Source organism: Caretta caretta, chromosome 4 (genome assembly GCF_965140235.1).
Source record: "Caretta caretta isolate rCarCar2 chromosome 4, rCarCar1.hap1, whole genome shotgun sequence".
Lineage (NCBI taxonomy): Eukaryota > Metazoa > Chordata > Testudines > Cheloniidae > Caretta > Caretta caretta.
The window spans coordinates 43,508,750-43,526,110 of record NC_134209.1 but is presented as its reverse complement, the minus strand read 5'-3'; the positions used below and the strand labels follow the sequence as shown (position 1 = coordinate 43,526,110).

The 17,361-nt window shown below is 39.1% G+C and overlaps 1 protein-coding gene across 4 annotated transcripts in view; it reads right to left on the bottom strand.

Annotated features, from left to right (window-relative positions):
• MCUB (mitochondrial calcium uniporter dominant negative subunit beta) overlaps window positions 1-17,361 on the bottom strand; it is a 70,370-nt gene that overhangs the window by 6,400 nt on the left and 46,609 nt on the right. For all 4 annotated transcript variants that reach the window (XM_048847608.2, XM_075127573.1, XM_075127574.1 and 1 more), the window contains exons 2-3: window positions 6,185-6,260; window positions 5,541-5,711 (exon numbers count right to left, since the gene is read on the bottom strand). In XM_048847608.2, the coding sequence (XP_048703565.1) occupies window positions 5,541-5,711; window positions 6,185-6,260 (247 nt within the window). The remainder of the gene's footprint in view (window positions 1-5,540; window positions 5,712-6,184; window positions 6,261-17,361) is intronic.

Sequence of the window (17,361 nt, the reverse complement as noted above, 5' to 3'; positions counted from 1 at the left end):
ATTTATTGTTTGAAATCAGAGTATCAATCACTGGAGGAAGAAAGATGAAGATGTATCTCCTTTCCATGCCAACTTTTTACTATTAAGTTGACAGCCTCTTCAGCATGGCTATAGAAGTCCTATATTTTCAGTCCTCATTCTCACACACAATTTTGGTTGAACCCTGAATAAGATTTGTTGGAAACTAAACAAACCTCACTCGGTTACAGATTTCCTTTCCCTGGATGAGTTCTTCTAGCTGGGAGTAGAGAATTTTGGCATTCTTGTTCTCCAGATTTTCCTAATCAGTCAGTACAGATGGGAAAATTTAGTGCTTATACTTTTAATACATTTTTTAAAGCAGGCTTTAGCTTTGATTGGGAGCAAGGGGTGTGTATAATGAATAGTCTTATTAAGGGAGGTAAGGAGGCAGAAAGGAGACAGTGCACTGGCCTCTGTCGAAGAGAGTTCAAACTCATTCTCATCCTTTTGTCCATAGACTTGTGGAAGTACTTATTAGCCCACCAACAATGAAAAATAAGGGTAAAAAAAAAAAGATTAATAGTTCACATGAATCTGAACAATTATTTAAGATTGCAGACAAGGGAACAAAACAGGAAGGACTGAAAGACAGGTGCAGACAGAGGACTTTTCTAAAACAGTGAAGCACTGAAAATATTGATACATGAATGGTATATATAATAATCACTGGAGTGTAGGACTGTTTTGTTGTTCCTCTCCACCTCAATCCCATTTGCTTCCACTAAATCTATGGTGCAAACTGTTGACATAAGTTTGCTTGTTGTACTGATGACCCCAATTTAGGAAAATACTTAATCAGACGCTTAAGTCCACTCCTAATGGTTTTAAGGAAACGTTTAAGTACTTTGCTGAACTGGAGACTCAGCACCTGAAATGGACAGACTGCCCAGGAGATGTAGAAGAGGTCTGAGAAACAGGAAATCTGGGCTCTGATTCTGTCTCTGCCACTGACTAACTGTTTGATCTTACCTCCATTTTCCTATTAATAATTTTGAGACTCTTGGCTGAGAGGTGCTATACGAGTGGGGAAATATAAGTATGATTCCTGACTGAGCATACTGGAGGTTTTATGCTGCCATGCTACAGTCCCAGACTTTCCATCTGTCTCCATGTGCCTGTTATAGAAGCACACTGTAGATAACTCCACACCTGCACTTTCTCTGCTGTCTGGACCCATTTGGCAGTAGCTGCTGAGATTTCTATTAATGAGCCCAAGAAGCTAACACACCAGCTGGTTCTCCCTACCCACTCTGTGTGGGTCGGGTGACGAACTGAGAGCACTATCACTTTCATCCAAAAAATTTAAATTGTGCACATCCACTCAGTTTTTCAACATTTTACAAATGTCACCTTAATAATTTACATGTAAATGAGCTTCAGCAGTCTCATTAAAATGCCATTTAAGACAACAATACTTCAAAAAGGAGCACTTGTTTGGAAGCTCCAGATAGGATTTCTTTTTCATATTTGATGCAATATTGAGCTTTATTAACCTGTCTAATGCTTTGTTAACTGGAGGAAAAACAGAAAAGCATTGGAAGCCTGAAAAACATAACAATTTTCTGTACAAGGCAATTTTCCTTCCCATTTATCATACTGCAGGTGCAGAGATGTCAACAAAAAGCTTTTCTTTTTCTAAATTTATACAGTGCTAGAATGATATCCATAGAAAAAGTAAAGTAAAGTAAACAAGCCAGTTCAGGTTATCTTATCTTTTTCTAATATATAGTGTTAGGTTAGATCTTTCTACTTTCATTTTATCTACTAGCAAGAACAGGAGAAATATCTGCATTTAAATCAAAACTTCCTGGGATATTCATTTCTTGTTTAAAAAAAAATAGAGTGTCACATTTTAAAATGTAATAATCCATAGTGTTTGGCTAACACTTGTCAGTATAATAGTCATTTCCTGATAAAGTAAATATAAAAGTTATTCTACATTGTTACAATTTCTTGGCATTTGAAGGTTTGTGGTGTAGAAGATTAACTATGTCACAACTGTTAAATAAATTCAAGCCAGATACTTTATCAGATGAGATGTTTCCATCCTTGGTGAAGTTAGCCATATTTCCTCTAGAATTGGTAGGGACATCTGCAAAATATGTGGCCATGCAATTTCTTATTGAAATAGCACTGCGTACTATATCAACAAAATAACTGAAGCTTAAACTGAAGCTAAGAATGCGTGGTTAACATTAAACTTTTTCAGCTTAATATATAGGGATGGGATTCAGCAGACAGTTACACTTTTAAGTGTAAATACTCCATGTAGACTCCACTAACATCAATAAGACTTTGTACTGGGGTACCTGTGCTCACAGATGCACTTTCTGCAGGATCGTGACGTGACTTAGTTATTTGCAAAGATTGGGGATAGCCCCATATTACCGCATAATCTATTGTGAAAACTCACATAAGTCCTAGTCCAGACAGTTCTGAAGGTAACAATTTGTTTTCTTGCTTGCAGAGAATATAAGAAAGTATTACAGAATATAACTTTTGCAATGCCTGTATTTTATCCACATGCTCAAATAGACAGACTATTGCCTTCATTAAATCAATCTACACGCTTTATGAATTCAGAGGATAAAAATGTTTTAAGAGATGAAAATTAATTACAAAAAGGATATTAAGAGCCTATTTTGTAGTTCAAGTATGATATACTCTTCTACTCTGGAAAGAAGAAAATCTAAGTTTCTGCTTATAACTGTAAAAGTTTGTAAGTGGTAATATACTATTTCAGAGATAACAGTGTTCTTATAGTATGAGCACACACAGTAATGACAAGGTAGTTCTGGTTGAAAAGGCTCCCTCACCATTAATTTCTATTTTCAGCAGATTATTAAAAAAAAGTTCCCTGCTAAAAAAAATCACCTCTGGCGCATAAGCACAAAATTTCAGCCCAAAGGTATATTTTCCTAAGTCTGCCTGGTTTTGTATTATACGGATGTGAAAAATAAAATGGCTCATTCACAGTTAAAAACTACAGAAGATGCACATTCTAATAATTTATCAAGTGGTTTTGTGTTAAAGGGAGTGTTGTGCCAATAGCAGTCTTTGTTACCATGATGTATGTTTTGTTGAATTAAAACATTGGTAGAGAAATAAAGATACATAGCAACATTTTCAAAGTGCCCAAGTGATGGTTCAGGTTCTCCCAGGGGAGGATCATCCAGAGTAGGCATCGACACCAGAGTCAGGTGCCTGGAAGAGTCTGTCGCTCTTTATCAGCGGCTCAATGTTCTATGGGGCTTTGTTTCTAAAGGACGTATGTGGTCTATCTTCAGGACAATGAGTTTTGCTTAGAGTGCCCCCGATCAGTACTGAGTTTTTAGGGGGCTGCCTCGGTGCCAGTGATGCTGGGGTCAGTTTCCATGCCCAGTCCTTTATTAGCACCCTCTTCTGTGCGCCAGTCTTTGGAATCGCTTGCTTATTAGACAGGGTGCTAGGTAAGGCTGGTGTGCCTGTTAAAAGGACTCTAGAGCTTGTCTCCTCAGGGTCTCATGAGACCTTCATAGGTGGCTCCAAAAGATGGAGCTTCAACCTGTGACTTACATATTCTTGTGGTGAATGACAGGTGCACCAAATACCCGCTCAGCATACATGACTCTCCCAAACAGAAGAGACATTTGTGTCTATCTTTCAGGGGAATGCGACCATCACAGGACAGACAGGGCTTGAAGCCACAGGTTGAGTCCACCATGTTAAGTAGCCTATAGAGGGGGTCTATACGAGGAAGGAGGTGGGGTGGGAAACAGTCTAACCATCAATACTCAGTCCAGACAGGTCAGTATAGATCATGGCAGTCGTATGTTGAAGAATCAGAAGAGTTCTGAATGTTTGTAGAAGATTTTTGGGACGGTTTAGTCAAAGCTAAGAACCATCATGTTGGACAATTGCCAGGTTTTGCCTCATTGCCATGGGCGGTAAGAGACAACTGAGGGAGAGTCAAGGTCGCTCCACACTTTATGTTTCTGAGACTGGAGAACTGCAGTTGACAGGCTTCATGGCAGAAGTGTGTTTTAAAGAGGTGTCTGAAAGAAGCAGCTTGGCACACAGCAAGAGAGGGAGTTGTAGAACTTCCTGGTGTGAGGGCCAGCATGGAAGAAGGCACAAAAATAGGGAATGGTTTAAGGCAGGAGTGCCTGGACTGAAAAAAGAGCTATACGTAACACGAGGTGATAGCAGAGTCGTGAGAAAGCACAGTGTTGGGCAAAGCCTTGAAGGTGAAGATGAGAAGTTTCAACCTGCTGGAAAGGCCAAGAGTAGGCAATGAAGGAATTCAAAGAGCGACACGACCTGGTCAGAGTGGCTAATAAGGAAGATAGTTTTGGCAGCAACATTTTGAATTGATTGTAGGAGTGTGAGGTGGGAATCAAGGTAGTCACAGCAGTAGAAACATACAGGACGAACAAATCGGATTTTGCAACAAACAGGACATAGGGGGAAGGAGAAAAGAGGGTCAAATACAACACTGAGGCTGTGAGCCTAGGAAACAGGGATTGTAGTGAAACTGTTAACAGAGAAAGATATACAAGAACCTCAGTTTTTCCCATTGTGAGCTGGGCTATCCAGAAAGAGATGCTGACACACAGGAGGAGACTGGATAGGTAGAAGAGATTGTGGTGAAGATGATGATTTTGGAGTAACAAACAACGGAAGAATGAGAGGTCACCAACGGAAAGTATGTATGGGGTGGAAGGAAATAAAAGCAGCAGGCCAATGGCAATATTTTCTTAATTAAGGGTTTTTAAGTTTGTAAAACAAAGTCACTAACCCACTCAAAAAGTCTCTCACAACAAGCCTATAGGATAATCTCAAATTGCTTATTTAAGGGCCATATACCCATCTTTGAGCAAGACCTTAGGAATTTCTGTCATTCAGGGAATGATAAAAATTGAGATCTCTGTTCCACAGTGGGTTTTGTTTCCAGAACAATGGAACTCATTTGGTTTTGGTCGCAGAACAACAGAAGACAGATTTCTTACCAAGAAAAGAAAATTTATGCCTTCAGCTAAATAAATCCTCACCTACTGTTATTCTCAAGTTGTCTCCCAACCTCTACATCATACTCACAGAAACATTGACAGACACAACTAGTCACACAGAGAGAGAGAGAGACTCTCTCTCAACCCAGTGCAGGGGCCTTTAAGACTAGTGGTAGGAGAAATATTGGGAAAGCCAGAAGCATTAAAAAATCACTGTAAAAAAGATGAGCTTTTTGAAGACGGTATCAAAGAAAAGTACCAGATCATAAAAAGGTTAAATTGACAGGTCCAAATTCTGTATTTTTAATCAGGCTTCTCTAGGGAGATACTGAAATTAACCCATGGAACATCATTAATTTATGATGCTCTTAAGGAGTACTAACAATTAAGAACCACCCATCCTCTTTAGTTCTATAGAATCTGATCAATGACTGAGAAAAAGAATACTGCCCAAGACAATTACTGTTTACAACCTATTTAAGAAAGGACAAGTTCAGGTTATTTTAAACAGGCAGCAGAGTTTGTAAATACCTGTAGTAAAGACTTCTGCCCTCTGAATTCCTTTATCTTCTTTCTGTACATCCTGCAGGAAGGTCCCCACCGTTGTTAACATTGGCTTGACGGTAAACTGACAGCGCTCTTTTCTTGAAGGTAACATAAGGGTTACCACAGGAAGGCCATATCTGTAATTGACAGTTACTTCTAAAAAAAAGGAAATAAAGCCATATTGTAATGTTTTAAATTTACACTTGCTTTTAAAAACAGAGATGTTTAATATAGAAAGACACTGACAATCTGCATTTGTTCAATGTACTGTACTTAACTACAACATATTGCTTCATACTTTAACTTCTGGAACACTCAATCATTATCAATAATAATTAAGACCCGCCACACGACTGTGAAGCAAGTATCCTTCCCATTTTAATCCTGGGGCAACCCAAGCAACAAAAGGGTAGGTGAACTGCTCAAAGTCACTCAAGAAGTCAATGACAGGGCTCAGAATAGATACCCAATCTCCGACTCCCAGTTCTGTGCAGTAATCCCTCACCATGGCTGAATGAGAGATACTTGCTGCTATGCAACTGAAGTCATGCACATTCAGTGTTTCTAAACATGTCATTTTCAGAAGGCTGGAACTGGAAGTTCAGTTGATTTGAAAAGAGAAAACTTACCATCAGATGGCACCAGTGTGCTATAGCATGCTGCTTTATAGTGCTTCAGATTTCCACTTTGCCTCAGACACAGCATCTGCAATAGAGATTTTGGCTTTAAGAAAGGGTTGGGATAGAATGTTTCCTTGGTGAGAGGCAGTCTCCAGCCCAATATGGTAATCTACTTAAAATATGAAAAATCATCTCCCTAAATACAAAAGGCTTTAGAGACTCTCTTGCTGGGCAGGACCATTCCTATTTGTCCTAATATTTCAACCAGTATGCTACTAATATCTTAAGATGAAAGCATGGCTCAGAAGCAGAGCAGCACTTCTTTAGTGTTAGGCAGTATATTGTAAATAACTTGAAATGTTTCTACACTGTCATGGCTTGTAGGAGAGAATATCACCACTCACTATGCACATAACTGCTTGAAGAAGGTCATGCAACCTATCTTTTACAATAGTATTTGTCTGTGTTGAATGAAAAATAGCTTACTTTAAGGGAACTGTGTTGTTTGAACTTCTGAGTAACCAGTAAGGTAATAAAGAAGCTGTTTTATACTGGTTTGGTAAATCTAAGTATTGAAATATCCACCAGCTTTTTGTGGATTGTCTATCCCATTCTTTGCAGTTCACCCTGAGTGACCACAGCTGGCCCCCACTAGGACCCTGATGACAGTTACCTTTTGGAATGAACACACAGAGTAATCACAGCAGGTGTTTTAACCTGAACAAGGTCACTAAAAATGTCCACCCCCTGAAATACCGGTAAATAACGATAATATGTCTCACTCAAGGCTTGTCTACACACAAAAGGTGCTTTACCTATATCGGTATAGTCAAAGCAGTACAACTCCTCCCCTCGGGTGGATCCAGTTAGATTGGTATAAAGGTTCTTAATACTGGCATAGCTATTCCCATATGGCAGTGGTTCTCAACTCTGGTCCACCGCTCGTTCAGTGAAAGCCCCTGGCGCGCTGGGCTGGTTTGTTTACGTGCTGCGTCTGCAGGTTCGGCCAATCGCAGCTCTCACTGGCCACGGTTGGCTGCTCCAGGCCAATGGGGGCTGTGGGAAGGGCGGCCAGCATATCCCCTCAGCCCGCACCGCTTTCTGCAGCCCCAATTGGCCAGGAGCGGCCAACTGCGGCCAGTGGGAGCCACGATTGGCCGAACCTGCAGACGCAGCACGTAAACAAACCAGCCCGGCGCGCCAGGGGCTTTCACTGAACGAGCGGTGGACCAGAGTTGAGAACCACTGCCATATGGGAAGGGAAATAAACCAGAGTCTCCTTTATGCCAGTACCACTACAACTACACTCAAGACTGGGCCAGTATAACTATACCTGTTTAGAAAAGAAAAAAAACCAAACTCTGGCCCCCTTAACTGAAAGTTACAAAAAAAGTGTGGATATGGACTAAGCAAAGTTGAGACTTGACAGGGAAGGAGGAAACTGCACAGTTTGGGGTCAGTTTACCAGATAAAGGAGTAACCCCCTGGAAGGCTTGCAACACGCTTTGCCTGAGGCAGATATATTTCTGCTTTCAGTGCCTGCAAGCTAAACCCTTTATGAAATGTATCAAGGGGGCATTACAAAAGTATGAGGGACCCACCCGCAGGTAGTAGCTTGGGGACCTGATTATGATGTTCTTGTATTTAACTGAATTGTGAGCTTTCCCTTTTTGGATAATAAGCACCCTGTAGGGTAGCAAAAAGAATAAGTTTATAAAGAGTGATTCCATAGTATGTGTTGTGTGTTTCATTTATGGGTGGTGGTTTGCAGGGTTTGGATAGGAGTTTTGTTTTTTATATCTGCCCCTCCTGCAAACTGGGTTTTAAAAAGTGAGAGGTTTTCAGGTTGGGAAATTCTCAGTTGCTTGTGACAACTGAGTCTAGACAGTGGGCAGGAACCTGACATTAAATACAAAAATACCTTAAAATTATTGTTTTAAAAAAGAAAATCTGTGGCTGCTAGCCAGTCCATGATTGCTGCAGAACAATCCAGAACTTTATAGCAGTAGCATGAACTGAAATCATCTCTCCCTGCTCCAAAAGCACAAACTCCTTCCATCTGAGCAAAAGGAAACTCTCTATTAGCAAATTAGGACCTGTGACACAGTTAAGCAGTTCTGGTTCCACCTAGTAGAAGACATGCACCGCATGCCACACATACAGCATTAGGCACAACAGTAGAAAAAAAATTAAGCAATTCATATCCCAGTTTTTCAGAAAAGCGTTTCAAAGCAAGACAAAACAAACAGACTAATATGTCCTCAGTAATCCAGTATATAATAATCACAATGTATCAGGCATGTCTCCCTGGGAGCTACTTAAGACATGCCTTTTTGTATTGATATATGATGAGCAATTACTTCTGCTTCTGCTCATTAACGAATTACCTGTGGTTCACCCTGTCCTGGACATTGTACCACACTGTTTGCATGAAGGTGCAGCTTTATTTCTTTTGTTGCAGATTTTTTGGCATCAATTTTGTTTAGACAGTGGACAACCTACTCAATAATTATCAGTTGGAAAATACTAATTCACTTTATAGATGCCTTACTTGGAATGAGTTCTTTTAGAACATATGGGTGTATTCTTTAGAAGATTGTGTGTATTGTTTGTAACCCACTAGAAAAAAGTCTTTGTATACTGTATTTATAAAGATTGAAATGAAATTCTGTCTGTAAGATAAAATGGATATAATCTGCATCTATTAATGAAGTAATGTTTGAGTGAAACAAAAGGAATAGCCTCACAGTACATATTTTATATGGTTTCTCTTTCTGCAAAGACTTATTCCTGTGCTTCTCCCCAGTGCAAACAAACAAAACCCTTGATTATATCTTTTTCTTTCCTTCCTGAAAAACAACCTGTTTATAATCAAACATGATAATACTTACACACAAAGAGAAAAATAAATGGAGGTAACTCAAGAGGCTTTATTAGCTTTAGACAGTAAGATAGCAGGAGAGGTTACTGGCTAAGAGTGAAGTCATGCTTTAGGGGATAAAATGGTTTGTTAAATGAGAAAACAGCTGAAAAAGGAGTAACAGTGAGTGGTTATAACTGGTATCTACGCAATGGAAAGAGGTCACTAGTAGATTTGCCCTAGGGTTTGTTTTGTGACTACCCTTATAGATAAGTCATATTTGATCAGAATATAAACATATGACAAAGGCTTGCTGCTGATGCTGAAAACCATGTTCTAACAAACTATATGTAGCAATGCAACCAAGTTCAGAGGGACTGGGAATATTGGTTAAGCAACTGTCTCCATTTATGCACAATGCTGTTTAATGTACAAAAAACATAATAGATAAGCCTGGGAGGGAAACAACCAGTAGACAGTGATGATACTTACTCAACAAGACAGTCATGGAGCAGATTAATCAAGAAAGTTTTATTTGTAAATGGAGACTAATCATTAGTCATCTGCACAGTGCACATAACTGCAGTACAGAAAGACATAAGTACATCAAAAAAGGAACACAATTCAAATCAAGCCAAGTGATTGTTTCTGTGCAAAGCCCAGTTTCTCCGTAAGGGAAAACAAAGGGCTGAGTTAACATCCTTGCTCTGCTCAGGATTTAAATCTGGGGTTCCAGATGTGATTTTAAGTATGAGTCTCTGGCCATTAACCTATCCCCCCCAGTATAAAGCACTGGGCTGTAGCGATTGCAGTTCTGAAAGGTCACACTGGTACATAAAAGAGAGCATCTTTTCAAACTATATTGCAATTAATTTGTCACTGTTTTTAAGGAGCCAAGAAATCACCACACATTGTAGTAAAAACAAGCAAAGACTCAAAATATTTAAGAGTCAAAAAGCTGATATTAATGAAAGACAACACATTTTTGTTAAAAGAAAAGGAGTACTTGTGGCACCTTAGAGACTAACCAATTTATTTGAGCAAGAGCTTTCATGAGCTACAGCTCACTTCATCGGATGCATACCGTGGAAACTGCAGTAGACATTATATACACACAGAGACCATGAAACAATACCCCCTCCCACCCCACTGTCCTGCTGGTAATAGCTTATCTAAAGTAATCATCAAGTTGGGCCATTTCCAGCACAAATCCAGGTTTTCTCACCCCCCGCCACACAAACTCACTCTCCTGCTGGTAATAGCCCATCCAAAGTGACCACTCTCTTCACAATGTGTATTATAATCAAGGTGGGTCATTTCCAGCACAAATCCAGGTTCTCTCACTCCTGGATTTGTGCTGGAAATGACCCACCTTGATTATCATACACATTGTGAAGAGAGTGGTCACTTTGGATGGGCTATTACCAGCAGGAGAGTGAGTTTGTGGGGGGGGGGGGGCGGGCGGAGGGTGAGAAAACCTGGATTTGTGCTGGAAATGGCCCAACTTGATGATCACTTTAGATAAGCTATTACCAGCAGGACAGTGGGGTGGGAGGGGGTATTGTTTCATGGTCTCTGTATGTATATAATGTCTACTGCAGTTTCCACGGTATGCATCCGATGAAGTGAGCTGTAGCTCACGAAAGCTCATGCTCAAATAAATTGGTTAGTCTCTAAGGTGCCACAAGTACTCCTTTTCTTTTTGCAAAGACAGACTAACACGGCTGTTACTCTGAAACATTTTTGTTAGCAGTCCAGCCACTTCATTAAGTTCCTTCAGAACTATTAGGTGTTTGCGGTTTGGACCTGCTTACTTGTTGATACATTAATTAGCAACTTGTTCTAGACCTCCTCTTTTCACATCTCAATCTGACAGTTTCTCATCTTTATTACCTGAAAAGGGTGGCCTTTGGTAAGCCTCTCTCCAGTATCCTCTTAAATGAAGACTGATTCAAAGAAATCATTTAGCTTCTCTATATTTTCTGGTATTATCTTCCTCAATTATTCCCCTTTACCTACCTGGTGGCCCAACAGACCCACTGAATTTCCCATAGACTTCATACTTCCAATATCCTTAAATAATTTGTGTGTTAATAACATTTTAGATTAATTTTTCTTCAGATTAATTCCCCCGTTTCATGTTACATTTTAGCTGACATTGTTTACTTCACTTGGGCTGAATTTCCATTTATTACAACATACCTGATTGGCTAAAATTACCACTTGATGCCTGGCTGTTTAACAATACTGGTTGTGACTTGTCATCTTACTTTCTTTTTCATTTAGGAGTCTGACTGCCTTCTGTGACTCAGTGATGGTGTCCTTAAACAGCCACCTGCCTGGGTTTTAACTGCCTTGTTCTTGACTGTAAAATATCTTTGATAAGTTTTCTAATTTAATTTATTGTAAAGCTCCATTTGATGTTAATGTTATAGCAATACTTTTGGGTACAATTCCTTCTCTGAGAACGTTGAGTTTACTTGTAACGTGGTCACTATTACTTAATAATAGTTGAGCCACTATTTTCTTGAGCCAGCTCCTTTGTGTTACTTAGTGCTATGGTGAGAGGAGCCTGTCCTCCTGTGTGCTCCAGAATCAGTTGTTCCAAGAATCAACTATTTAAGTTGTTCAGAAATTGCTTCTCTAAACCTGGTCTCCAGATTTACATTTGACCAGTTTACATGTAGGTAAGCTGAAATCATGCCTCATTAAGGCTTGATTTCCCTAAAACACTACACACTCAATATTAGAGCTGCCCAGGAACCAGGATTTCCATTCCACAGGAAATTCTGAAATTAAAAAAAAAAATCTGAATCTTAATGTAAAGCTGAAGTTTGAAATTTCCCGTTTAAAAAAAAGAGTTTTGATTTGCCACTACTCACATGATCAAAACAAAATGTTTCAAATTGTTTCATTTAGATAAATGTATCATTTCAATAAAGTCAAACTTTATTTCAATTTTATCATTTAGAGTCATTCTGTTTAATTTATATATTAAAACATTAATTTTAATATGTTTATATATGATATTTAATTTCAATGTAAGAGTCAAAATGAAATGAAATGAAACATCAAAATGAATGAGAAAGTTGAAATGATTCACTTTGCACTTTTTCCCACTGAAAAAGTTGTGGGAGTCCATATATTCCAAATAAATGTTTCTTTTCTTTGAAACTGCATTTTTGATAGAAAAATGCTCCATTGTAAATTTTTCAACAATATATATTTTCCTAATCCAGAGCGTCAACAGCATAATCCTACTAATGTATTTGTATTCTTTGGATACGGGATTTTATCAATAATTCCGAGAGTCAAATGTGCAGCCTTTAGAGAAATTAACTGCCCCAACACATGGCTATCGTCTATATGGTACATGCTAGGCAGCCTATATTCACATTTCTCTTCTTCCCAAAGGCAATGATAATTTATTATTCTACTTTCCTCTTTCAGTACAACACAATTCACTGCTAAACATAAGCATTTTAGAACCATTTAAATTACACTGCAGTAAAAAGCACTCCATTTAAAATAGATCTTGCTGTGAGCCTTTCAACAGTAATATAGTGTTAGAGCTCTTCCTTCTTCATATGAGCAGGGGCACCCCTATTACTACAATAACTCAGGTGCTCTCAATTGTCACACATGGCTCTCATTTAATATCAGTGCAATTCTCTTAAACCGTCTGCTTGAGAAGCAAGGAGGAAGAAAACTCAGAAAAACCATTTGAGAAACGAGGGACTGGACAACCGAAAGGTGAATTGTGTGTCCTGTCCTTCAAACTGTAATCACTCAGCGCCAAGTCACGTCCCTAGCATGACTCTCTGTATATGGATCTCATCCAGCCTGTGGAGGAAGAGGGGAGGGGAGAAGAGTCACCTGCCTCTGTAATGCTATTTGGTCTGCTGAGTCAGGGGTTGGGTCCAGAGCAGGCATGCATCAGTCCATGTTCATTGGGTGCACACACATCCCATTCCCTGCCCACCATATTGTCTCCACAGTGATTGCTAAGAAGCAGCAACATCAGTCTGAGTTATTACCTATTCTGCTGGCTCCTTGGTGTTGCAGAGCTCCCCTTTAAGAACAGCCACAGTGGGGTGGTGAGTGGGGAAGGTTAATGCTGGGGCCCCAAAGCCAGTGCAGTCCCACATGGATTTTGCATGGAAGGCCCAGGCTTCTTCCAGATCAACCCAGGATTCTCCTGGATTCCAGAGGGTCTGTGGGGTTCATTGGCAGCCCATGGCCTGTTCTATGGAAGGAGGAGCCATCCCCGTCTCAATGGGATGAAGTGCAGGAGAAAGTTCTGCAGTTTCCCTCCACTATAAAGGTACATTGCCTCAGTGCTCAATTGCAAACAGCCCAGTGAAGTTAATTCACTGGGACTGAGAAGTCAACTGATTACAGACCTTCCTAGACATTCATCTATCCCAGCAAACAACAACAGGCATACTATGTGAGGGGTTTCTATACTCCTTAACATTGGATTAGCTAAGTATAACAATGCTTCTTCTAGGTTTAAAATATTAATATGTAAAAATATAAAATGAGATTAATATAAATATAGCCAGCTATTTATGAGAAAGTTCTCAATATTTTACTTACATGTTTTAGCATCCCCAACACACAGCGACACATTATTGGGAGTAAGGGACTGGAGAGATGTGTGCGTGCATGTGATATTAATTGCAATTTTCTCCTCTAAGAGAAACAAATCTGGAAAGCAATTCATGCAGAATGACAAGATTGAAGAGCCAATAGCCGTGATTTGTGACCGAGCCTGTACTCCAGAAATTAAATGAAGGTTTAAAAAATAAAAATAAAAAGGGGTTGCACATCCAAAATCATTAGATACCTTATCCCAAAATGAATCAGTCTTTCAGACAAAGTTTATAACAAGTACAAGTGAAGTTACAATTTAAAAGTTGTTCACTAGACCTATTTTATATTTTTTCTAATGTTAGTTTTTTGTTAGTAAGAAAACATATGTATAAGGGAGCAAGATATGATGAGCCCTAATGACCACCCTAACAATCATTTTATATAACTGTTCATTTGAGCTATGGAAATGCCTCCCTGTTTTGCATGGCAACCCTTTTATTAACATTTCAATAATTTCTTCCTGCTTTTATTGACCAGAATTTTCATTGTTCTCTGCAGTTCCTAGAATTGATTTAAATCACCATGGAATAAGACATTTTTTATACAAATTACAATTCTTGTTCAGGAGGCTGGTAAATTTGAGCAATTTATCAGCAAGAGGACAATTAATTCTTTTTTTTTTTTTAAATCATTCACTCTCTGAAATAATACTGTTGTATACAGTTACAATTTCACCCCAGAGAAGATAAATGCCCAGTGCTCCAAGTATCAGAAACAGCCCTTTTCTCTTTCCTAAGGAAGTCATTGCTGATAAATTCTCTTACCTTTCTAAACAACATCTTTTGCATCACAATTGGAATTAGTAAGCAAATCCAGTAGAACCTCAGAGTTATGAATGCCTCAGGAATGGAAGTTGTTCATAACTCTGAAATATTAACTCTCAACAAAACTTTATGGTTCTTTCAAAAGTTTACAACTGAACATAGACTTACTACAGCTTTGAAACTTTACTATGCAGAAGAAATATGCTGCTTGATTTTTTTTTTTTAGTTTACGTTAAGCACAGTACTGAACTGTATTTGCCTTTTTTTTTTGGTCTGTGCTCCTGCCTGAGTGTGTACTTCCGGTTCCAAATTAGATGTGTGGTTGACCGGTGGTTTGTAACTCTGGTGCACACTGAGGTTCTACTGTATCTTCTCCCAAATGGAATACTTTATTGTGCTGTTCTGAACAGTACTATGGAGGATTCAACTGCACTGTACATATCTAAGGTTCAATCTCACAATTTATCGAAGAGCTACAATGTTTGTAATCTCTTTTTTCAGGTGTAAATGAAGGTTACAAAGTAACAACAGGCATCTTGGAATTCCAACTGGTACTATTACTGTAGACACTTCAGCAATTTTGATGTACCCACCGCAGTATAGTACTTTTCTGGCCCTTGGGCAAAACACCTCATGCTTTACATCTCTGGAAGCGAATGACACAAGAGATTCATAGTTTTTCTTAGGGGGCTTCAATTCTTCATAACAGTTAATTAATGATCACTAAGAATCTTTAATATCTTCCTCCTGCACAGCCTTCTGCAGATAGTTAAACACTGAATTTAAGTATCCAGATAAATAAAATCAGTGGTTAAAACAACAGCATTAATTAAGCATATCAAGATGTCAAAGTCCCAGATAATTTACCAAGAGGTCAAATACAGCCTTTCAAGAGCACAGAACATTTCTAAACTTGCTTCAGAATTCAGTTTCCATTCCTGAAGTACAGGAATGTCCTTAGCAGATTTACACTGTGATAAGGTCAGATTATGCCCCTTAGATCCACACATCTCTGCAAAAGAACCTCTCTTCCCTACATGGAAAGAGGTGAAGAGGATCAGCCACCTCTGGAACATCACTCTTCCCATCCTCGGTCCTGTAGAGGGCCTCTTGTGGGGCTGGAAGAGCAAAACGGTGAAACTCACTAGTCTAAATTCACCAAACTATGCGAAGTGCAAAAAAGAAAAACTGCATATATGGGGAACAATAAATTAGATTAGTAATTATTTTATTTTATTTTTTAACCATTTAAGATGTTACTCACAGGTAAGTGAATGTGCCTCTTAAAAATACTGTGTATGATTTTTAACATGTAGTGATCCCTTTAAATGGGACTCATACAACTGTGAACATAACCAAACAACTTGAACATAAAAACAACGAGGTGTCCAGTGCATCATAAAGACTTAACAGATTTATTTGGGCATAAGCTTTTGTGGGTAAAAAACCCACTTCTTCTACTCTAGTGACACTATCATAGGACCCAGCCACACCATCAGAGGCTCATTCACTTGCACATCTAAGAATGTGATATATGCCATCATGTGCCGGCAATGCCCCTCTGCCATGTACATTGGCCAAACTGGACAGTCTCTACGTAAAAGGATAAATGGACACAAATCAGACATCAGGAATGGTAACATAAAAAAGCCAGTAGGAGAACACTTCAATCTCCCTGGACACTCAATAACAGATTTAAAAGTAGCCATCCTTCAACAAAAAAGCTTCAAAAACAGACTTCAAAGAGAAACTGCTGAGCTACAATTCATTTGCAAACTTAACACCATCAATTTGGGCTTGAATAGGGACTGGGAGTGGCTGGCTCACTACAAAAGCAGTTTTCCCTCTCTTGGTATTGCACCTCCTCATCAATTATTGGGAGTGGACTACATCCACCCTGACTAAATAGGCCTTCAACATTGGTTCTCCACTTGTAAGGTAACTCCCTTCTCTTCATGTGCCAATATATATTGATGTCTGTATCTGTAATTTTCACTCCATGCATCTGAAGAAGTGGGATTTTACCCACGAAAATTTATGTCCAAATAAATCTGTTAGTCTTTAAGGTGCCACCGGACTTCCAAAATTAATGGAGTAGGCAACCTTTCTGCAAAGGGGAGCCACATGTATCTTAATCAATCAGAGCTTTGTAATCCACCAAATAAATAAATATTTAATAAATAAATCAGAGTTCACACATGTTTTCTAACCATTCCCACATAGTTTACACAAAACAGCTGTTAGAGTAAAATGCTCAGTAAATTTTAAGCAATCACAGAAATAAACAATGGGCCAAATTTATCCAATCTCTGCAATGCTGTTACACCACTGATGTGTTTGGTCCATTATCCTGAAGCAAGATTAACATACCCCTTCTTGCTCTTCATTTTCTCTCCATCAGTTTTCTTTTGCTGGTTTCTCATCCCCGCACCTACCCCTCTTCTCAAATTTAATTGGTTTCTCTATTTCTACTATTAACGTGTGTCTACGTATATTACAGCTCCAGTTACAACTTCAGATGTTCAGTTTGGGATATTTTGGAGGCACCAGTACTCGTCAATATCAATACACTGTGTCATAACAAGAGATGCTGAAAACAGTAACACTAACGTAGGCTGAAAATTGTGAGACAACCTCCCCTCTCCAAGAGCACTACTCCAGAAACAGTGCCTCTACTCTGCAAATGAGCATCTCTGAAAGCACTGGTGGGAGACAGAAAAAAAACTGAACAGCAGAAGAGAGCTTCTAAGCACAAGATCCTCCAGGAAGCATAAAACTATTTAGAAACTACAGGTACCCCTCCCCCAGCTTTCCTTTTCAAAGCAAGAAGACTGTCAAGCAAGTACGAAAAGGGGGGCGAACAGAATAAATATTGTTACACACGTTGGGTGCATCTGCATGTGTAC